Source organism: Scatophagus argus, chromosome 2 (assembly GCF_020382885.2).
Source record: "Scatophagus argus isolate fScaArg1 chromosome 2, fScaArg1.pri, whole genome shotgun sequence".
NCBI lineage: Eukaryota > Metazoa > Chordata > Actinopteri > Scatophagidae > Scatophagus > Scatophagus argus.
The window spans coordinates 16,460,375-16,484,592 of NC_058494.1; the positions used below are offsets into that span (position 1 = coordinate 16,460,375).

The window sequence follows — 24,218 nt, forward strand, 5'->3', positions numbered from 1 at the left end:
ACATGTGAAAGATACTGATATTCAATGGATATCAAATGCCTTTACACAAGAAGATGTGAAGAGGAAATCCTCTTAGAAGATATATGATATGCCAATGACATAAAAAGAAAATGGTTTTGCATGACATTATCTTTAATTGAAGTCTTGTGGTGAAGCGAATGACTTGATGAAGCACAGTCAGCCAGTAAACCGGTACAAACAAATACATATACAAAACAAAGAAACTACTGAGTCACAGAGTGGGCACCTTCACAAAATGCACACACTTCTCTCTCTTTGTTTAATCTATCTTAGGCCCCCGGAGGGAGTTCAGGAAATTCCATTATGACCCCCATAGCTCACAATGCAGCCGGCCAGACTGGGGTCATTTCCCCCCCTACAGTCTTTATCCCCTCTGTCTGTACATCCACACACACACTGAGGGTGAGACAGTCATTGATACACTGCAACTGCCAATCCTTATTCCTTATCCAGAGATATCCAGCCTTTTCACAATTCCTAATCACAGTGGTCTAAAAAAGGTCTAAAGTCATACCTATAATGTAAAATCTGCAAATCACAAAAATGTTCTTGTTTCTAACAAAATAGTAAGTTTGGAAAATAACAGACGAGAGGTTTTCAAGCAAAAACCAGAAAAAGTTGCCAGAAAATTAGCACATTGAATAAAAATTTTCAGCAGACATGTTTAAATGCAAGAAATCCATTTTCCACTAGTTGAGTTCCAATGTTCTTGTTTCACTAGGCACATGGGCTCCACATACAGGCATCATTAATTATATGTTTTACAGTGGAAACATGATGTCATTTCAAATGGAAATTAGCCAGAAAGTGTGATCTATCCCTGCTTTGAACAACACTTTCATTAACGTCAATGATTTCAACAAGACAGTAGAGACTTTCGTGACATTTTCAGATTCCGTTGTGGCTTTTTTCTCAACTTATGTAAGTTGGAATGTGAGATAATGGTAGTATGTTATTTGTTGTGCACAGAGTGCGTCAACCATTTATCAGCATTCACATCTTATCCATCAAGCCACCAAAGCATTTGCTACAACGGTGACCATTTTGAACATCACAAGGACCCCGCAGGATGAAAAGTATTTACTATTACAATTAGCAGGAATGAAAGAACAAATCAGAAAGAAGAATCGAGGAGATGGAGATCAATGCATTCCTAAGCTGCCTAAAGGTGGTGGTAGGGGTCATCCCACAAAGATGGCAAATAACCTCTTTGACTCCTCTACTCTTCTCTGTTGACTTCTCCTGAAATGAAAGGTGCTGCAGAAAGGGTCATCCTAATGAATACCACCACACACAGAACAATGATGTTTCTATGTAGCACTTTAGGCCATTAGGGAATTAAGGTTGATTTGTACATAAGGGGACTATTTTTGTCACAAAGTGACAGTGTAAATCAGCCCAGGCTAAAACTGGTACATTCACAGAATGATCTTCCTTTATTCAAAGAGAAAAAACACTTTCTGAGATGCTTGTTTCCTTAAAAGGTAAATATAAGAATTTGATGTTGGAATGAGTTACATGTCTCTTAAAAGCTACATAAAAAACATGCCATATTGCAAGAATGCAACAAAAGTAGCGTGGTAGTTCCTTTAATGGTGAACCAGAAGCATGAGGAAGTATTTTAGAAAGACGGGGAGCACGCCTTGAGTAGGGGGAGGTCCTGGTAAATGCAACCCCTTCATTTAGACATTAAAGCTATCCTCCTTCCCCCTAGGGTCCTCACAGCCCACTTGATATAGAAATAAACTTAACAGGTGCCTTCTCATTAAACAAGATGAGAGAAAACGCAGCTGTGCCCTGTGGCCACGAGCGAACTGATGGCTGCGGTGAGGATATGCAATTGTGGCTGAGGAGACGTGCAAAGGAGCTTTTCAGAAAGGAGTGGAATTAATATTTGTGCATGTGCACTTACTCTTTTTCTTTGCGGTGAAATCTCCAGTCTCATGAGAGCACACTTGTTGAGGGTGTTCAGCCTCCTGCAAACACACACACACATACAAAATCAGTTACATTTAAAACGGACTTAATAAGATTCTAGCTCCCTGATTTTTACCTAAAACACATACCTCTCGTCAGGATGTATGGTGGAAGAAAAGATGAAACATGATGAAAAACAGAACAGGGGAAGAGAAAGACAAAAAGGGGAGCTGAGGGTGCACCCCGGCTGGCTAATGAGCTGCTGAAGGATAATCCCCACGAGTGGGAAGAGAATGAGAGGCAGACAGAAAAGGAGAGAGGAGATTGAAATCTGCTGGAGTGGCGACGACAACATGGGGAGGGGGGTGGAAAGCTTATCCCCCCAGCCACCTGGAGAAGGGGAGTGAGGGTGGTGGTGGGGTCCACCCTCTGGAGAGCTCTTAGACCAGATCATGTAACAATGGAGAGATGAAGGGATGGGAACTGAGGGATATTTGGGGCTGTGGGCAGGGGGAAAAGTCTGTCAAAGGAGGAGACATTGAGATGATAGTTTCCAGATGTATGGAGGGACACCTGCTGTGGTTTATTACTGAGAGTTGGAATTTGATGAAGGAGTCAACTCCATTAAAGTGCCATTAACCACCTCCTCATATGCTAATTAATATGGCTGGAGCACCAACTAGAATGCAGTCCTCCCCAATGATACTTACATTCACATTTAGTCCTTTTTCATATGCATAAACTGAGATGTCTGAAATGTTTGAAGCACTGAAATCATTTATTCTCCTGTGGTGAAGGCCTATGGGCCAGGTCTTCCTGTATCTCAAAAGAAATGCATGAATGTAAAAAGCATTGCGTGACTGTAGCAATGCTGCAGTTAGAGGTAGGAGTGAGATTATGTGCTTGCCAGGACAATACAAAAGACTCTAATCACTGAGGTAAACCCTATCAGCCCCAGAGAAAGAAGGAAATAACAAGAGAAGAAGGTAAGGGCATAGAAAACTAAAATGGAGAGAGGAAAAGGTATAGTACATGGCTCCAAGGTGCTTATCGTGTCAATCTTTCATCTCATCGGCAACTTTCTAAAGCAGGCCTCTTTTTGAAGTCATGCCCTCATGGTTTTATTTGGGAGAAAAACAAGAGATAGTACAAAAAGAAGATGAGGAAGAATAAGAGGAATGGTGCATAACATCAAAAGAAAAGAAGTACAAAAGCTTCGGTTTGACTTCAATTTAATCTTTAATCTCACCTGCAGAGAGCCTCAATAGCATCTCGATCGAGGAAGTCATGGTCTCTGGTGACTGAGGAGATGTCAATGGGAAACTGGGCATCTAAACAGGGAGAGTCAGAACAGTGTGGGTATCTTCATGCCACTGATTGGATCAGTGTGTTCAGATAAAACTAAAGCTACAACCCCTAGCCTTAAAAAATGCCCACCCACTCAAACACCCACCAGGGCCTTCCGTCCCACCTTCTCCCCCCATACAGCCTTGATGAAAAGCTAAGAGAGGAAGTAGCTTCTTAGCCGACCAAACAAACACAGCTGCAGCTTTCAGACCTGGCAGGCAGGGGGGATGTGGAGCACAGAGGGAGAAAACAGGGGATTGATTGAAGAATGACAATAGGTACTCCATCGCTGCTCAGAGGTCCAACTTCCTTTACTGATTCTCTTTCTCTCTCCCCTAGTCCACCTCATTAACAGGATCACTTAACCACTAAATCTCAACATTACTAGTGAGACACACATAAAGTCATACAGAATATCTAAGTACCATGCTCTGCTTTAGGGATGGATGGACAGATTTTAAGACATTTTCTGGAATGTGTTGACCCAACCCGAAATTGGAATCTTCTACCTAAACCCCTGAGGGTGATAATGATAAGAAAATGCTATTCAGGGGAGGCACCTTTAACCTACTGTACTCGAACAGACCTATCAGTCTGCTTATCTTTAGTGGGGCAATAGTCTTGACAGCACAGACAATAGAGATTATCCCACGGATACAAGGGAAGGAAAAATGTGTCAAGCATCGGCACAAATTCCTGCTCATGTGCAGACGACCACAAGTGACAAATCAGCAAGAGACTAAAATCTGCACAGTGATTGATTGCTCTTCACACTTTTGTGCTGTTGCTGATGTATGTATAAAAACAGCCTCGTCACCTGTGCAGAAACACAATGACCTTTCCATTCAAATAGGAAACTTTTCACGGTTAAGTGGCAACAAGCAATGACCTGTTGAGAATGGTAAATCGGCCCTGCTGTCATCATCCTGTAGTTACATAAGGGCAACTGGTATGCCCATAGTTCGCCATAGTATAGTTGCAGTAGCTACATGGACTGTGAAGAACGTCTGATGTATTTTGATGAGAGAGTATTTAAAACGTACAGGTCAAGCAAAGCATTCTTTCACAACCATTTGTCACTGCATGAGTAACGACAGAGAACATGTTTTGTGTTTATATTAACATCGTAAGGAAGACCTTTGGTTGAACAGTTACTGTTCAAGTTATATCATAGTTAATGTTTGGAATACAGCTAAGGTTTGTGTGGCTTTAAGTGCATACGTTGAAGCAAAGTAGTCGGGCTAAGAGAAAGCACACCCCTTCTTTACTCCTCAGGAATGTGACACTATGTGTGGTGAGTATGCATGGAAAGGGACTAGTGTGAGTGCTGAACATTCTGCGGGCTTGAAAAGGATATGGTGGACTTCTGTGAGCTAAACATCATCTGGGGTGTGTGCTCACAGTTTGACAGAATGACTACTACCACTTTATTTACAGGATGAGTGTTCTGTATTCATGTGATGTCAGTTTAAACAAAATGTCACAAAAATGTGTTTTATTAGCTACCTAGCATGACTCAATCTGCCAATCTGATATCAGTTCGGATGTTTTTCTACAAATATTTGTTTAAAAAAACAGAAGCAACAGCATAACTTGCTTAAGCCAAAATTCTTAATTCTCTCGTGGTTTTCTCATACCAACCCTAAAGGGCAGTCATGTTTTTTTGGTCTTTTTGTCACCATTATTGCTACTTGTGGTTGATCAGTGATTGGTAGTGTTTTATGAGGTCCGTACCTTCATAAAGCTGGGCATACTGTGGGAACCCTGCTGCCCGGAGCCAGGTACAGGCCTCTTTGGCTTCAATCTCTGCAGAGAGAAAAAAGTGGAAGAATATGAGGGCATGTTAGGTGTTGGAGGAGACACTTTAACCCTCCTGAACAAAAACTACAATCAAGTTAGACAAAACTCTAGAACTGAGTACTCAAACGTGCCGACAGCAGATAAAACGTGAACCCCTTGACCTTATTAGCTATCTCACACACAGTCACTCTCCTCTCACATGCTTCTAAAGCCAGAACTCAAAGCATCATTCGTGCAAATTGTGTTAACCCCCCTCACACCCGAAGTGTGCACCACTTAAGCTCCTTATCCACGCAAGACAATGATTTTTGTTGTTCACATAGATCTCAGACAAAAAACACCTGTGTGGAACCTTTTCTCATATGCATATGGCCACGGTACTGTACCCACAGATATAAATATACAATTTTATGACATTCCAACATTTTAAAATTTCTTTTGTTTGTTGTCTGGATTTATTTTTTGGGGGGACTGTGAATGTAGTGCTGCCCCCTTATGATGCCAATATGGAAAATTTAAGGAATCTCTGTAGATATAATGAATGTAGGAAAAGATTATTTTACACACACATTAAATGTATGCTTCTCAAATGTCCATCAATGCCATAGCTACAGCTAAAAAATGGCCACAACACTTCTTCAACACTGACAAACTCTTCCATATCCACAACACCATTAAACACAAGGTGTGACATTTGGGCTTGTTATGCTAAGTACTGACTGAATGTTGAGATACACTGTGTCAGAGGAGCCATGGTGATGTCTCCCAATTACCCGTGAAAGCCCTTTAGTTGACATATGCCAAATGGCAGCAAACACCCCAACCTCCTCAATTGCTCCATCACCCCCACCACCAGCAGCATGTGGAGAAACGGCAGACAGAAACATGTCTCCAAGCTTTAAGGAGCTGACTTTACAATGTCCTCTTTAGCGGAATGATAGCAAGTACGAATGTAGCACAACCTTGAGAAAGACTTGTAAAGCAAAACCAGTGTAACAAAAGCAGGAAGAGACAAAATAAATGGTAAATCATGGTTCGAAGTAACAACGTATGGAATGACTATAAAGACGAAAGCCAAATAATCCAGTTACCAATACAAGAACTGTTATGGCTAAAATCCAGACAGGCCATTTAAAAGTTTCAGTTTCAAATTCTAGTGTGCTTGCATTCAGACATTATAGTAATGTCTCTTACACTTTTAAAGCAGGGGGCTATGTTTGGCTAAGCATGACTGAGCTAATAGTAGCCACCGGTAAAAAGATGCAAAGTAGCTTATTTTATCTTCGAAACACCAGTCTGGCAGTTCCACCTCATTTCGAGGCTAAATTACACCAAGGAATTGCTCTTTTTAGCTCAAGCTCAAGAGCAGGAGCATGAAAAGGAGAGAGTAAGGACGGACTATATACTTCATTATTTTGAGAAAGAACAACAGAGACACTGTTGAGTTAAAAATGTATTAAATCATGTCAAACAAACAAAATATTAACGAGCGGGAACAGACTTGACATGGACAAAGGAAAGGTAACCAAAAAGCACTGTCAGACAGATGCAGCGGTCAGGAGAAGGCTGTTGCTGCAAAGGGTCTGGGCTCAACTATATACAAGCATTTACATACCAACAACAAGCCTAGACGGCAGACAGACCCACTAACAACAAGGTGTGACACGACCAAGACAGGGTCTTCCCTTTACCACAACAAGGGCCAGCACTCCTCAAGCAAACCACCGTGACATCAGGATGCACCCAAGTGTCATATAATACATTAGGAACTATGTTTAAACGCGATTTTATTTGACAAATGAGATCTACATTTCCTCGCAGATGTGAAATGGAATGAAGCTGTGTGTTTGGTAGATGTGTTGAGCCAAGTATTTTTGGAGCATAGTGAACACAGGGGAACATAGAAACCAAAGGGTAATTATACCAGCATTCTTGAAATAGAGTACTGTGTAGGGCTAGAGATTCTTGTGTTTGCTTGCGTATCTCTCTGTGTGTGCACATGCAGGCCTGTGTGCGTTTGCAAGGACAAACCTCATGTTTAAAGACAAATCACTCAAAAGATAGTAAAGCTATTGAAATGCAAATTAGACATACAAACACATTTTTCCACCCCCAAACCCCGAAAAGAGGGCTATGGGATCCATTAAGTGCCTTTGGAGGGAAGCTATCCAGTAACACACCCCATTTGGCTAGAATGTGTGTCAAATCTACTTTACAGTGACATAATGTGAGCTTGGTGCGCCTAGGAAACAAAATAATGACAGTATTCACCACGCAAATGGACAAAGCTGAATATTTGTCACTGCACTTTGTGTCTCCATTCTTGACTGCAGGAAGTGGACAGGGGCATGGGGCATTTGGCACAAACAACTTAACAATAGAGTCTCACACACACATTCAGTCTTATGTACCGGGAATTAAAAAAACTGGATCAGCAAAGCCACAAAAGAGGCCTGTAAGAATATCTCAGGTATTCTGATCATAAAACTGTCATCCTACAGCACCCCTCCCAAGTCCTTTACATTTCTATTTGCTTTGATAACTGGAGATTCATGGGTGTATTTTATTTTTTGTCTTGCCTCACTGACCACCCCAATTCCTTAGCCCTCGCCAGGGAACTACCTCACTTCCTCTTCCTGCTTCCCTCACAGGAAGAGAGCCAAGCGGCGCTGCAGTGGCTGCCGACCACCCGGCTGTAAGGCCCTGCCTTCGTTTGTTCTTGGCCAGATAATAGGCGGAGAGGCAGCCAAGACAAACACTGACTCCGGTGATTGTGTGTGTTTACCAAATGTCCTCATGGTTGAAGACGTCTACAAAGCCACACTGGACAAATGTCTTACATCAAGCACTCAGCACTTCAACATGTCAGATCACTGAGTTATGCTAAAACATAAAGCTGAAGTTCAGTACCATAATAATATAATAATGATGGCGATACTTGGTCTACATGTTCCAAGTTGGCTGAAGTACAATGGATTACAAATGTGAAAGAAGTCAGGCCAGCACCTAAGATTCAAAACCAACTACAGCATTAAAAATACTGTGTGCCCTGGCAAACTAGTTATGCTGGAGTTCACCACATACATCCTAACGTGTAGTGTAATTCTGGAGCAGCACACTCAGGACACATTCCTTTGTGTATATATTTAGTGTTTTTCATATGGTAACAACTGTCAGGAAGGAAAACAAGTATAGTAAATGTAGTTATTCTAAAATACACATGTGCCCACAAGGACTTTTGTCATTTTGACCCCAAAGACTGCAGGCTCTGAGCTACAGGAGCAACACAAGGCATCAGCAGAATGTAGTTCCCTGTCTGCAAATGGTGAACTTCTGCTAAAACAAACCTTTGCCTTGTTTGGTTGTCTTATTATCATACCATCACCTGTTGCGGCCTGGTTGGCTTAGAAACAGACAGAAAGATATTCAGCTGGCTGGGCTGATGTGTTGATAATGTGATCAGACCAGAACTCCTGGTGCTGCTAAGGGAGCCACACAGGTTGTCTGAAACATGTCCAACACGTGGGATGGAAAGACAGGTGGATATTTGGCTGGAAGTGAAAGAACCTCATTAAGACAACTTACATGGAAAAAAATGTGTGTTCTTTCATAATTTCTACAAATTTAAGCTAAATGTATCACTGTGTGGATATGAATGAAGAACTCAATGGTACTAGCTGATGTGAATGAGCAAATACAACACAGTGAGACACACTCCGTCTCAGTGGGAAAGAAAGATGAAAGCAACTGTCAGCAGATAACATGACTAAAAGCAGGAAAGCTGATGCTAATAGAGATTTTATATGGATCACAAGGGGCTTTTCCCCTGGAATTTGGCCAAAGCTGAAACGTTGGGCAGCCTGTCAGAGTTAAGCTTCATCCACTGCTCAGCGGTACCGACTTCTAAATTTATCCATCACAGTTTTGCTTGCTTTCCTTTTCCCTGTCTCACCCTCATCTCCTCTTCTCTCTCAGCTTACTTCAGTTCTGCTCGGCCCTGCTCCTCTCTCCTTTCCTGTGGCAGGAAATTCTCACAATTGCCGACCAAAGTTCCCCCCATCGGAGGAGGCAGCAGGGTCTGGCTTGACCGAGCCTGAATGCTGAGCTCCACTGGGAGTTTGTCAGCAGCTAACAAACAAAGGATGCTGTTTCCCACCTCAAAGGCTCTGCTACATGCATGGCAAACTGGAGGTCAAGAGTCTGAATACAGTTATCACTGGTCTGGTCTGTGTCTTTGAAGGTGGAAGATAGAGAAGAAAGCTTGACTAACAACGGTTGTGAATTGAGGTGGCTTATCTGGAATCACCTGATCATCGCTGGGTCTCAAAGTACAGCCTGTAAACAACCCAAAAGGCAGGCAGAGGGTTCTTATCAACTCCAGGTCTGAGTGGGTCATTCTGAAGGAGCTGCAAAGTGGGTCTAGACAGGTGAGATGATAAACCAGGCCAGACTCTGTGGCTCAGCAGTAATCTACAGCAAGCAAAGCCAGGAGCCTGGATGCTGCCAATGTTTGTCCTTCACCTTAACGATGACAAGGACAAACTTCTGATGTGTTCGTGAATTTGAAGAGTGTGTTCCGGATATATTCACAATCAATTAAGCTATTTCATGAATGTCCACAACATCTTGAATCAGTATGATAGCATCAGGACAACTGAAAACAACAGCTTTCTTGATGTGATCACTGTAAAATCCCTCTAGTACTCTCTAGTACTGGAATGCAAAGATGGGTGATAACAGATTTTGTTCCTGATGGGTATTAGGTTTTGTGATTCCATGGTTGAGACAGCTGGTGTTCCCTGAGAGGGTTTGACTGTTGGCTAATTGAGACGATGCCAGGAATATCACCATCTGGCCAGCCTCAAACTATGTCCTGCTGACACACACACACATGCACGAAAGAATAATGAGGTTACAACCATGGTTCATTCCAGTTATCTACCACCACATGCACAGACACATACCCATGCAAACACGCAGCTGGTCCACATGGATCATTGCAGAGCTAACCCCAAAGCCCCTTGTGCTCCCTGATGAAAGATTTACGCTCACACGGAGGACCCTAGCTGTGTATCAGGTGACCAGGCATATTCAAAGCCACTGATAAGCTTTCCACAGACAGACAACAGCCTACCTGTCAGGACCTTGATAATATCCATTCATAAACAGATCCCAGTACAGCCAGAATACCTTCAGCAGAGGGAATGAACATATGTGTCTCCTCACAGGACATGGAGAAACAGAGTGCGACCTGGATGTAAATCTTTCAGATAAGGCCTCAGCTCACTTCCTGTTTCACTAAGAGTGCATATGAAGTGTATTTCCTTTATTTGCTCTTTTCCCACCTCAGCCAACATCTGCTAAACCATCCAATCCCACCTCTGAAACTAATTAAGATACATGCAGGAGAAATAAGAGTGAGAACAAAAAATATGCAATTCCTAGTATTTCTATACTTGATTACTCTATTTCACCAAGAGTTACTTTCATTGAGTGTATGTAGAAGTATGGTGTCAATGTCATACAGTCTCCAGGTTAGCGGTTATTGTTGGTAATGTTCATTCAGATTTCGTCATGATGGCTGTGAGTGTCTGCGAGCACGTTCTTAATGGTTATATGACTCAGCTCAACCTCGCTGTGTTCATATCTGTTCCAGTCCTGAGGGAGCTGATAAGGAGCCATGTGTAGGAGCCAACAGTTAAACAAATGAGACAAAGAGTCAAAGCCCACAAATCAGTTTGAGTCTGCCGGCACAGGACTGAAAACGGGATTTTATACAGCCTCAATACAGCCCCAGCAAAGGGTCGGCAATTAGGCAAAAGGCGCAGGCAACTGAACATACTGGCAGCACTGAGATGGCAGAAATGTCACGAAAGGGCTTGTAACCTTGACTTGATAACAATGAAAGAAACAAACCACGATTTAGGCTTAAACACTGCAGTTCAAGAACGTGTTTCCACAGGTCGGATCAAAGTTTGATAGAGTTTAAACCGTCTGGTGTCTGCTGGTGGCTACCATCCACTGCGCGTAAAAACGAACGGAGATTTTAAACCGCCTTTTATCAAGTCAGACTTCGTAGGGTCGTGCTCGTGCGTAATTGGCGAAAACCTTTATACGTAAACGAGAACAGTAAGTTGTGATCAAGACCGACCACACTGAAGACCCGGAGTTATGCGCAAAGCCGGGAGATTTCTTATCTGACAGCCCGCAGCGTGGCGCCTTAAAGACGAGTTAAACTGTGTTTTAATTCGAGATAAAACTCAAGCAGACCTTCAGAGCCTTAAATAGCAAATGTAACTTTTCAAAAAATAAGAGCATTGAAGACTACCAATTACGCCTACAAGTAAGCTACATTTCTCCTGGATAAACAGGAAACCGCATGCAAATTTGACAATAAGTGGAAAACAATCAAAAATGGACACTTAATGTAATGATTATGGAATTGGCTTACGTGTTAATATCATGTTTTAATGTCTCGGTCGCGTCCAGCCTCAGCATAAAACCAACTCCCGGCTGCGCCCCGGCAGGCTATGAGACTGTCCAGTCAGGTCTACTCCACCGTTAAGGCGAAGCCCGCATAATAAATCCAGTGTAAAGAAAACTCAAACTACACAGTCGTATGTAAGTGTCCTCTGATCGCTGCACAGGGCAGTAAATCCATGGTTATATTTGATATGGCTGCGATAAAAAGAATTCCCACAATCTTCAAATCCTTCCAACGCTGTGCGTCCCTGAATGAAGCGGTTCCCGGCAGGAATGTGAATGGATAGTAGTGTGATTCAAGCTTTAGGAATGGGCAACTCTGCCGTGGCTCCACCCCCCGCTACACCCCACCTGATAAGGAGCTGAGACCTACAGATCCACTCCGGCAGATCATAATGCAAAGGGGAGAAGTTTATTGCTGCGGCAATATCTGTCATAATAGTGCGTCAAAGCGCGCTAATCTTGACACCGAAGCGGAACTTTCATTTATCTTCTGCGCTTCATTCACTAACTTGTGTTGATCTTCTTATTTTTTTTTATCTGCTACTAGATAAATTAACTGATTGTTCTTTAAAAATGTTACTCATACAAAGCAAGAGTTTCTAAGGAAACCAAAAATAAAAAATGAAAGTGATTCATGGACTCCAGTGGATTCCCTTCTATTCATTTCAGAGAGTATCATCCACCTCGCCTGAAAGGCAGCAATTGGCTCGGCAGTTGGTACCCAGTTTGCATATCATTAGAAAATAGTGGAGACAACTGAGAGACGCTCTTTTGTGACGCGAGATTAAGTCTGAAAAGAGCAAGTGGCGCAGTGAAAAGAGAACTGTTGCAGGTATGGTAATGCCCTGTGGTCCTGCCCCTGTCCACGGCGCGCCAGACGCACGTACACCACCTCGGGTTGAGTCTGCAATAACAACACAGACTGCAGAGCAGATTAGGGAGCAGTGATGAAGTAAACAAGCTGATGGCACTGCACTTCGATCAGACTACAAAATGTCAAAATAATTATTTTAGTTAGTAATTAGGCCTGCTGTTACTATAGGAATGATTTTGAAGGCAAATTCGGATTTCTTGATACCCCAAACTATACAGGACTAGTTTAGATCCCAATTTTTATTTTGTATTAAAAATGTCTTTTTTTTCTTTTTAAAACATTTTCTAATTTCCAATTTCTGTCGAAATTTCTTGCTTTTTTCCAACAGAACAAAAGTAATATTTTGTGATAAATGCATAATTTACAAGATTGATTGGTCATTTAAAATTGGTCCGTGTCAAAACAGCCTGTCCACTTTAGCAGTTTTCCCTCAGCCACTTTTCATCAACAGTTTTCCAAGAACTCCTCAACAACGTCAGCGTTTGGCATCAGCTTGCTCTGTGTTATTGCCATGGTGAACACACAGACCGTGAGGTGGCACAAGAAGGGAAAGCACAGAGAAAGCACAATGTGGCTGGGAAATACATGTAATCCAAAGCTTGGACTGCGAGGGGGGAAAGGATGATGCAGAAAATCCTGGCTAACTGTGCAGTCTGTTGTTGGCTGCCATACTGGTCCCAGCTGACTGAGGAGTCACAAGTGATTCACCCATAAGAGATCCTGCCAGCGATTAAAGTGAGCAAAGTCATGAGTCTGTATAGCCTACAGCAGAGGTATTCATAAGAGGGTGGGAATCACTTGTGATTTAGTGTATTCTAAAATAATAGTTTTTTAATAACTCAAAAAGGAAACCTGTAATCCAAGAAAACACAAATAGAAATGTATCATTTATCATTAGTGTTTCCTATTGTGTTAAGGGGTCCTGGGAAGCCCAAGTCATTTTTAAAAACATTTAAATAAATCATACTTTACATTGTTTCAACACCTGTTGTAACTTCTGCTAATCTTATTAGAATTACTTGTAAACATGATTTTGAACTGATGACATGTTTCAGACGTTCATAACAGAAAATCAGTGATGTTTGGGGTCTCAGAGACTTCAGCAGTAAAACCCGGTTAACAATGGATTTTCCCATGCTTTATGCCTGTAATTGATGTTGACAGTACTTTTTACGAAGCACTACACCTCCTAAATCGGAAAAAAGCCTATATGGATTTTTGTTATTGAAGTTTAATAACAGTTTGTTCAAAAAGGTCTATAGAGTTGTGTTTAATTGACTCCAAACATACATAACTTCACAATGTGGGGGAACATACTGTACATTTCTGTGTTTGTGGAACCCACTACATAATTTATAAAGCAAAAACAGTTTTTCCCCATTTGGTTCAATAACAGTTCTTTATATATTTCTGTACTTTGTCTGCTCTGTATTTGAAGCAAAAAAAGCGACTTTCATTACTTCATACAGCAATGAGGTCCGTGGGAACAAAAACACAAGTGAAGCCAGTGTCAACAAAACATCAGCGCTAACGCAAGCAGCTTTTAAAAACTTGATGCATTCTAAAAAGAACAAAAAAAACAAAACAAAAAACCTTGCAATGTTTCCAGGTTTTCTAATTTTGACCAGGAAATATTCCACAAAAGAGTAAACAATACTACAAATCCGACAAAGTGTTCAAAATCGACTTGATGCTATTGACACTTTTTGGACCCTACCCAAAAAAATATTGCAGTTTGCTATCTATAAGCATATCCAGTTAAAGCAAAAGTACGATGTCATCTGATCTGGACTATAAACAGTGCAAATGTAAAATAATACATCAACAGAAAACGTGATCTGTGAGCTCACACAATTGGAAAAACCTTTTATGATTTTTATCCAAAATCTATAACCTGAAGGGAGGGAGCAAGATAATTAAGCTCTGTTAGTGTGTGTGTGTGTGTGTGTGTGTGTGTGTGTGTGTGTGTGTGTGTGAGGAAGAGAGACCGAGAAAGCAAAGGGAGGAAGGACAGATGAAGAGAGATTACCAAACAAGGCCAAATCCCTGAGCCACAAACCACGACCACCCAGAGGCTGTGCCCAAAAACCCCAACCCAAATCTACCCTCGGCTGAGATGGGTCAACAGTCCTGCACGGAGTTGAGTGGGTACACGCTCTCAAGTTGTTTTGTGGTAATAAATACACAAAAATACCAGTGGTTGTTGATGAATGTGTGTGGTAAAGTGTGAGAGATCAGACAAGCAGACTGCTGCTGTTGCCAGTTGCTCTGGGGCAAATGAGTGTGTCTCTCTAGAGCGTCTACAATTTTCATTCATCAAAGCTCGTCAGAGTCAGGCGCTTGTTTGGCTTATGATTCAGATACAGATCAAATACACACCAACATAATGAGGGCTTTGGACAAAAGAGAGGAAATGAGGAGATACAACAGTGTTAGAGAAGGCAGACACACAGGATTAGGTTGGCATTAAATGTAACTTTTCCTTGGAGAGGGAATGCAGATAAACACTTTTACCTTTCAGGCATATCATAAGGGAAGTTTCAGTGGATTATCTTCTTTTATTATAAATTCTACTCATGTCTGTAGTTGCTGTAAATTATCACTTTTATTCTGAAACCAGCCCAGGTGTAAACAAAAAAACAAACTACAGATATTTGATTTGAATAAAATGGGCCTTGTGTGCTCCATCAACCTGTTGCTGCTCGGCTGTTGGGTGCAGCTACTGTTGTAGGCTGTAAACTTTACAGCATCACCTCTGACCCTGAGACACAGAGGGAGGGGCTGGAAGGGGGAAATAATAGAGAAAGTGAGCATTAAAATGAATTAAAGACCTAAATGAGACAAACAGATATAAAGAGACAAAAAAAAAAATGAAAATCAGAAACAGAAAAGGGAGAGAAAGATGAGAGATTCCCCCTGCCATGGAGAGCCTTCCTCTGGACTCGCCTTGGGGTTTATGTTCCCTTTTTCTACCATTCCTAACTCCTAACATCGGGGCCAGGTGAGGGTCAACGGAAGGATGTGTCAGTGCGACACACACACACACACACACACAAGCACCCAAGGCCGTGTCAACAAAGACTCACAAAAGAGATAGCCAAATTACAGGCCTGCAAAGGTCATAGCAGCCATCCTGAAATAAAGATGAACATGTTAGGTGTGTGTGTCTAAGTGTCTGAACTGATTTTTCTTTTTCTTTTTTTTTGTGGTTGAGCATCTCAGATAACAAAGCCGTAAAGCTGCTTGTCACGGGCAATGGTAGGTCATAAAGTAATCAAAACAGGGAAGAAAGGAGTATTTATGTATTTATTACGATGCTACTTAATTAATTTACTCCGTGTGTGTGTGTGCGTGTGTGTGAATTGTGTTTTATTCAGTGGCAAGGTACTGCCGCTGACTTTGAAACATGAATCTAAATGCCTCCAATAACAAGTGTGTGTCCTCTGCTTTTAATTGATTCAGTTTGAGATAATGAGTTTAACTGCTGTGTGTGTGTGTGTGTGTGTGTGAGAGAGAGAGAGAGAGAGAAGAATGATCTTTTCATAACAGGAATCTCCAGAAATAGCTCATCCATGGTTGAGGAGATCAGCCCAATAAGACGCTGGTTAGAGAGAGAGGGACGGGACAGAGACAGAGAGAGAGAGAGAATATACTTCCATACACACAATGGTGAGGAGGAAGTGTGGGGAGACAGAGGCTTGGACTAGCACACACACAACCACACACAAACAAAGGAAGTGTGAAGCAGACAAGCCGACCAAATGCCTTGCCGACACCCTCTCCGGGCTTTGATGGACTGACTGTGATCACAATAGAGGCAGGAGAGTGACATACACACTTATATAAACAATGGATCGCTGCTGTACTAACATGTATTTTTCATTTAAAAAAAAAGCAAACAAAACTTTAGGCTGGATCATCCATTTTTCACTCTAGTTTTACTTGTTACCCACAGCAGCAAGGGTCTATTCAGATAATGGCACGAATACAAAAGACTAAAGCAGGGAAATAAACTATTGTGCAGGAATAATGAGCTTTTAAGTGAGAGAAACTTGTGCGTTTTTGTGTGTGCTGTACATCCACTTACTTGCATACAGACTGACACAATCATTTAAACAAAATGAACTCAAACTCAGACTCAGGGAAGCTAAACTAGGAGCTGGATAACGGCCTTATATTTCATAAACTCTAACGACGGGAGTGAATGGAGCGATTAGTAGCCAGTATCTGCTAAAAACGGTACATTTACTTTACTCAGTTCACTGTAAATCTTAGAGCATGACTGGCATCTTAAAGGAGTTAAATCACTGTTGCCCTGTAAAGCACTACCATATGTGGCTTCTGCTATTAACCTTGGATTTTGGACAATGGCAGAGTGAATTATTGGCCAACACTGATGTGTAAATGCTAAAGCAAACAGTGTCAGTATACACACACACATGCACGCACAGAATCACACACGTAAGTACAAGGACTTTTAGATACCCATCAGTCTTTTAGTCCACACATTGGGGTTTTCTCTCTATGTACAATGATGTTGCAAACAGGATATAAAGAGCTCTCTTGCTGCTATGCTTATACATATAATTTCTGGTGGCAGAACATACTGTAGTTTATTGATACTGTATATTAAATTTCCTGCGCTGTTTGTTCTTTTGTACTCAAAGTTGTATGGAACAAAGCCATGAATATCTTATATTATATTTTTTCACAAATCCAGTTTGTGAACGGTCCACTCTAATGTCCTGATCAAGATAAAAAAGCACAAAAAAGAACAAACACACATGCTTGCAGACTCCAGATTATTGCTCATATTTTTCTTATTAGACATGCATGGGGAAAGCGGATTAGTGATGGTTTGCTTTGGGGGGGATGGCAGTGGAGGAACAGGACCACAGGGCAATTGTTAGAGATTTTGGTAAAAGATGCAGTGATACTTGGAGAGCTGCTATTATAAGATGTAGTGAAGGTATAAAAAGAGAAAAAAATAGGGTCAAACAGGTTATGAGAGAATGTAATGCATATCCAGTAAAGCTAATGAGATGAGGGAGGACACACAACAAGCAACAGAAGCTGACATTCAGTGTTAGTTTCTTCGAGCTGTAAAACTGCTGTGGCTTTTCGGCAAATGCAGGTTGATTATTATCGTTAATCTCACGACAGAAAAACAGCATTTTATGGCAAAGTGCAGATGTTACCAGCCTAAACTGAATTAAAAAAAAAAGAAAAAAGCTGGTTTGATTTACTTCTACAGGTTCCAACACTGAAGAACATTTCAACACATAAAGAGTTACTGTGTGTGTGACCACATTTTCTAAGAATTACAAGTGGTGGAGGCCTGCTTGGGAGACCGAGGTTAATGATGCCAACCATATGGCTGTGAAACAAACACACAGCAACATTTTGAGCTGTGTAGTTGGAAATTTCCAGAATTCCTATTCCAAACCAAGTGAGGTCTAATAATTGCTGTTTGGAATAATTTTGTGCTCCACAGATTCCGGTTATCCAAACTGGTTCATTGACTACATCTAAATAATTCATGTCTTATTCGACGTTAACTTTCACAAAACATGTGCACCACAATACTGTTCAGTCTGCAAAACTTTAACACCTTGAGCTTTTACTTTCTCTATCTGGACTCAGAGATTCAAAATCCAAACAAACAAAACTTTGCAATTACTCAAATAGCAATTAGAGGTCAAATATCGATATCTAGAAGGCACCTTCCCCTTTTTTTGAGTCAACAAGCTGCTTATGAAGATAATGTGATTTGAACAAAGGCTCCAGAATGGCCAATAAATGGACCTTGAGGTGGGATTGTTTTGTCAATAACATTGCCCCTACTTTTAAGGCTACCACCTGTCTACCCCAAAGGACTATGATTTGCCTCATGGAAGCAATGGACAAAAATGCACTGACAGCATGTCTTAAGAATAAAATGTGTCTTGATATCATCTGACATCATGATGAACTGTATTGGATAAAGGCAGACTTGGCATTTGGCTAGAGGAGTGGGCATGGATGTCAAACGTATGACAGCTACCTTTCAGTGGAAATGAATCATGAGGCCTTGGGTGCAAGATTTAAGTAGCAATGAGATGATGAGCCCTGCAGCGATATTTGTGGAGGGCTAAGTTTGTATGAATGAGGAACAAAGTGGGAGTGGATGGATGCTGGATGTGCCAAAGAGATGGGGGATATTTGACATCAGGGTGAAAAAATTAGTGGATGTGTGTGTGTGTGTGTGTCTGAATGCATACCTGTTCTTTTCTGTCTCAGTGAGTGGTATGTTATTATCCTTAAATATATGCCTGTGTGTCCTGCATGTGCACACCCATACCGAGGTGTCCAATAACACCTTTGACAATAGAAAGCGCAGAACTCTCATCTCTGTTTCATTTTCTTTTCTGTTTTTAACTTTTGCCATGGAGTCGTAGACAAGAGGAGTGAAGACCAAATTCCAAAGTACCATATGTCCATTCTCTCTCTCTGTGCAGAATCAGCCAGTGAGTACCGCAGGAAGTTCATGCTTTAGTGTTCCCTGTCCTGACCTGTGACCTTCTTTGAACCCTGACCTCCGCCAAGCCACGTGACAAACCGAGGCTGTCATGACAAACACAAACCAGGTTCAGCTGGGAGATTAAAACTGATCCAGAGGCTCTTTTGCAAAAGTGCACTGAGCAAGTTTGACTTTCAGTGAGTTCTTCAAACTCCCAACTCATTTTTCACAAGAGTGCTACTGCAGAACACAGAGGGATGGGATAGAGAACAGACACACACACCCAAAAATATGACAAGAGCCTTAAATCAATTTCTCGATTGTAGACAATCTTGATCATGACTGAAATGTATTTTATGTTTTAACACTACATGAACCAATATGAAAAATCTTACTTAAAGATCTATTTGTGATAATGTAAAACATGTTTCTCGATCTGTGTTATTAATATAATTTCAGATTTACTTCTATCCTTTGATACATTTTTTTGAGCATTTCTGGATATGAACTGCATAGTTTTTTTTAATGACTGTTTTAATTATTTGACAAAGATACTGCATGTGTCTTGTGTCTGTAGCAATTTCACAGTTAGCATTTACTGCATGCATACTGGTGTTTTGGCCTAAGACTTACTATGATTTACTATGCGAAATGACTCTGACTGAAAAAAGAAAACACTAACATTTGTATTTTGACAAAGAATAGACAGTGCTGGTGTAATTTCAGTGATTGCTATTTCCCCCTTCCTCCAGGTAAAACTTTTGAGATTAAAGTGCTTTTATTGTCTCTCAGTTTGCTTTGTGCGCAAGTACTTTTCTTTCCTTCAGCTCTGGAGTGACAGTTTACAGCAGGAAGGCAGCCATCAGCCAGTGGATATTAACAAATTCCTCAAGTGACAGCCTTGACCTACTAAACTACAGATGAGTATGAAAGACAAATGCCCAGCACATGCAGGAATTAAAGAGATTCGGGTTTGAAATAGTTTCCCTGTGTTTGCCTGAGGAAACCTACGTACGTACATGAGTCTATTTGCATGCTTGACATATTTTTAAAGGTAGCCTTCTGTAAGCACTGACTAACAGTGAAGGCTTTTGATATGATTATGATTGGCCTTACTTCTGTTGGAAAATCTAAATGTTTGTCTTAATGCACAACTGACCCAAATCCACTGCACAAGAATCTAAAGAATCTGGTGTATTAAGCCAAATACAAATAAACACAAGGAAGTTAGAGTATGTGTTTAGCTGTGTAAGGGGAAAGGAGCACCCCAGTAGGCATGCAGTGGACAGACACTTGTTATGAATGGACTGTGATCCGTTTCTTCTTCCTAAAGGAGAAAACGTAATAGGATGGGACACTTACTGACCTATTTAAACAATCTAGCACACCATGTAAAGCGCATGGCGGTAGTCTATTTAGAGCTTGTCCAACTGCACCTTTGCTAGTTAAACAGCGCATAATCTGAGCCCAAATTAGGGCGCAGTTTAGCCTCTTAATTAATCATAGTCAGAATGTCATTGCTCATCCCCTTTTAAAATCAGGCAAGCCTGCATCTGGGCATTTAAATGGTGAATGTGGCAAATTAGAGAAGCAAGTGGATTTCTGCTGAAGAAACAGATCAGCTTCTTCCCAAAGTGAAAGTGTGCAAGCGGACCATCTCCAGGTGCATGGTTATGGCTGCGCAACTCTGAAAGCAGGATGCTGTGCCTTTGACTTTTGACCAGGTTTTTGTTGGCCAATGGTACAATGGCCTGTGCTGCCTCAAGATAGCGATGCAACAACAATGTGCCGGGCCACACCTCATTTCAAAACCAAAAATGCCAATGTGTGCATGTACATGTACATCTAAAGCACCAAAATAATAGCATTTGTCCTTTAATGCTAAATGTCTGAGTCTAATTTTATCTGGTCATTTAAATACACTTAAAAACCCTCACTCACCAACTCTTTCACTCTGTGTCTCACACATAGACACAGTTGGTTTATTTACTCTAGGAGCTAATGGACATCAATGATGTGTCTAAGGGTGGGAACTTTGGATGATGAACAGGAGCCGCAGTCAGACCTGTGACTCGCCCCTCATCCCTCTGCTCCTCATTGGTCCCTGGGGGATGATAGCTCAACTCCTGAGTAACGAGGGGGACTAATACTGTCCATCTGGAGGTTGGCAGCAGTGACAGAACCTCCATATGCCCAACAGATTGAGCTCTGGCTCTTATGCTGACCCTTCTCTGTTTACCCATTCTCCCATCTTTCCTGAAATGAAGAAATAGGAGTGGACAGGTAACTTAATACAGGGATACTGGAGAGATACAAGCAGAAATACAAGACAACTGTAATAGGTTAATGGTACATGTCAACATGACAGACGCAAAAGATTAAAATATTGTTTTAGTAGTAGGTGTGATGAAAAGCAATAGACCACACCACCATAGTACTGAAGCCATCTGGAAGCAGCTGTGACAGTCTGATTTCAAAATTTTGGACTTATTTCTTTATAAGTCCAACATTGCTTATTATGGATAGGAATTGAGAATTATTTAGTAAGAAGTAACAGTAACTGATTATGTGATGACAAAAAGGAAAAAAACTATCATTCCTCAGTTAAATTACAAAAAATGTTAGTTGTTGCATTCAAAGTGAAATCACATGATGCGAGTGCAAGTCACAACCAACAACGATCCCTGTGTTCTCAGACGACAACAGAGTCATTCTAATACTTAAGTGGAGATGGTATGGCCACAGAAGATCAAACCCCGTCACTGTCTGAAGAAAAAATGTTCCAGACATTAAAAAACCATAAAAATAAGACAAAATCCTGCGTTGCTAAGTCACTTTTAGTGCTAATGGCTTTAGGGCAATGAGGCAAGCACAAGACAGGCAAATAAGAAAAGGGCTGCTGGGTTACTATGGATTGACTCAACTGCAGGTTTTAAATTCGATCCTCAAAACTGTCATGCTCATGAGTCTTTAGACAGCCAGGCTTTTCTAGCTCACATTTCAGTGCATGCATATTAGCAAAAGACACTCAAGTGGTTCATATGACAGCTATTGATCCTGCAGAAAGACAGGCAAAGAGGGGGGAAAAAATGAAAATGAAAGCTATCTGAGAAAACACAGACAGGAATCACAGGGAAAACATGGAGGTCTAACTTCACCTCAGGCAAAATCAAACAAACTATTTCCATAATGTTTTCAGAAATCCTTGTTCAGAACATTACAGACCAGCTGCTTTGTTTTACATTTGATTAATGAAAAATATTCTGTTCGAGGGGTTAGATGGCTTTGTATCAAGGCATTTAGTCCAAGAAATGGTGGACACACATTATGTTCACTGACCCTGATCCCAGCTACAAGCGCACAAAAGACATTAAGTTGTCAAAGTGTCACTTACCCAACATGCTAATGCTAAGCACTCCAGTGCTTGTATTATTACCAGCTGTAAGGAGTTAAAGTGGAGGTTGGTTTGGACACTGAGGGTGACAACACTCAGCCAGTAGCCTTGTGTTAAGCCATTCATGATGGCAAAGGGGTTACGATCCCTGAGTGACTACAAGGTGAAAGGTCACCTGCAACACCTCTCAATCAGAAGGAAAAATGGACATTAAGAGGGCATCTCTGTCTAAAGACAGATTATGTTGAAGTTCTTTGGAGGTCTCTGTTGGGATGAGCAGGTCACAAGACACAAAGTGAAGTTTGGCTATGTCTGTGCAAGACCAGCCACTCATCTTGTGACTCATAAAAATAAGAGATAAACACCTCAAAAGTTGCTACAGAAACACATATTTGCATAAACACTACTGCATTTACTTTATGCCATTTGGTGGTAGTCCAGATCACAACTACTGATGGACCAGAAAGTTCCCCTGACCCAAATTTTTCCTTTGGGATTCTTAGAAAAGGCTTTTAAAGGGTCCAGCAGGGGCCTGAAGGCAGCCATAACTCCTTCCTCTCAGTCTCGCCAGAACAGTCAACACATTTTTCTAGGTCCTTTTCAAAGCTCCAGACCTCTAACTAAATTCTTCCTTACTGATGATTAGACTGTTCTCGGAATGACATTTCAGTAACTACCAGGTAGCATCACTGACAATCTGAAGCCATAACCATAACTATTTACAACACTCTTTATCAAATCCACCAAGTGCTGAGGTTGAAGGGGTCACTTTGGAAATGGTTCTCTTAGCCATGCTGCGTTTGTCTGTAATTTGGTCTCTACTGTCAGGGATCTTCAAGTCTTCCCTAACAGAATGACAAATGCAGAATGGAAAGTATGAGGAGATGGAAAAAGCAAAACGAGTTTGCCTGAGGACCCAGAGCAGCTGACCCAGTACATCCTACGGTTCCAAACGATACATATCATGAAACAGGAGTTGCACTTCAGTATATTGTGATATATGGTGATACGCTATGGGGATTTTTTAAAAATCAAATTTTAGGAAACCACCATATACGTAAAATCTGAGTCAAAAACGTTAACTTTTTTATGCAATCGGAGTAGCAGGATCACAAAACAGAACACAAAATTAACCCTTCCATGAAGATCTGCATGCAAGCTGTTAATTAAACATTGATATATTTATTAGAATTCAGAATTTAAGTATCACAAAACATACTACAATACGCATATTAATACTTTCTACACTCCTACCGGTGAACATGATAATTAGCGTGCCTACACAGTATCTGCAGTACATACATGCTACACAGCACTGCTGTTTTGAGTGTGTTAGCATGCTGACATTAACATTTAGCTTTTCAAAACACGCAGTTAAACACACATTTCAAAACACCACTAACTTTTTTAACTTCCCTTTGTTGGAAAATATGATCCTTGGATTAATACCCTATCCAAGCCCAGGTTTTACTTTCCAACAGCTCCTGTGACTCATGTAGTCTTGTGACCCTCATCAGAAAGAAAACCATCTATTCTGAGCATGAGATAAAAATCTCCATAAATATTTCAAATCAGCTGTGCAGATGGATGATCATCCTTTAGTAAAAACTGTTGTCTGACATTTTACTTGTCTGTGTTTGGGGAAAACTTAAGGATAAGGATAGAAATTTGCTTAAGTTTAGCTGAAAGGACAGCTGGATGATGATAATCACAAGGTGTCTTAAGCAATGACATGTGAGAAATTGGTTGTGTTTTTGAAAACACTGGGAAAACATCCTCAATATTTGGTAAGTAGATTTCATGTTATGTGAATGATGCTAGTATCACACTACTCTGTCAATATAATTAGCCATCTGGTCCCTGGGTTTCTCATATTTTGC

At 41.1% G+C, this 24,218-nt stretch overlaps 1 protein-coding gene across 4 annotated transcripts in view; it reads right to left on the minus strand.

The window, feature by feature from the left end:
• dlc1 (DLC1 Rho GTPase activating protein) overlaps nucleotides 1-24,218 on the minus strand; it is an 84,716-nt gene that overhangs the window by 12,932 nt on the left and 47,566 nt on the right. For 3 of the 4 annotated variants that reach the window (XM_046414294.1, XM_046414300.1, XM_046414309.1), the window contains 3 exons: nucleotides 5,020-5,091; nucleotides 3,188-3,269; nucleotides 1,934-1,997 (listed from right to left, as the gene is read on the minus strand). In XM_046414294.1, the coding sequence (XP_046270250.1) occupies nucleotides 1,934-1,997; nucleotides 3,188-3,269; nucleotides 5,020-5,091 (218 nt within the window). Of the gene's footprint in view, nucleotides 1-1,933; nucleotides 1,998-3,187; nucleotides 3,270-5,019; nucleotides 5,092-11,536; nucleotides 11,881-24,218 lie in introns of those variants that run through there. The other variant, XM_046414318.1, reaches the window with a different exon arrangement.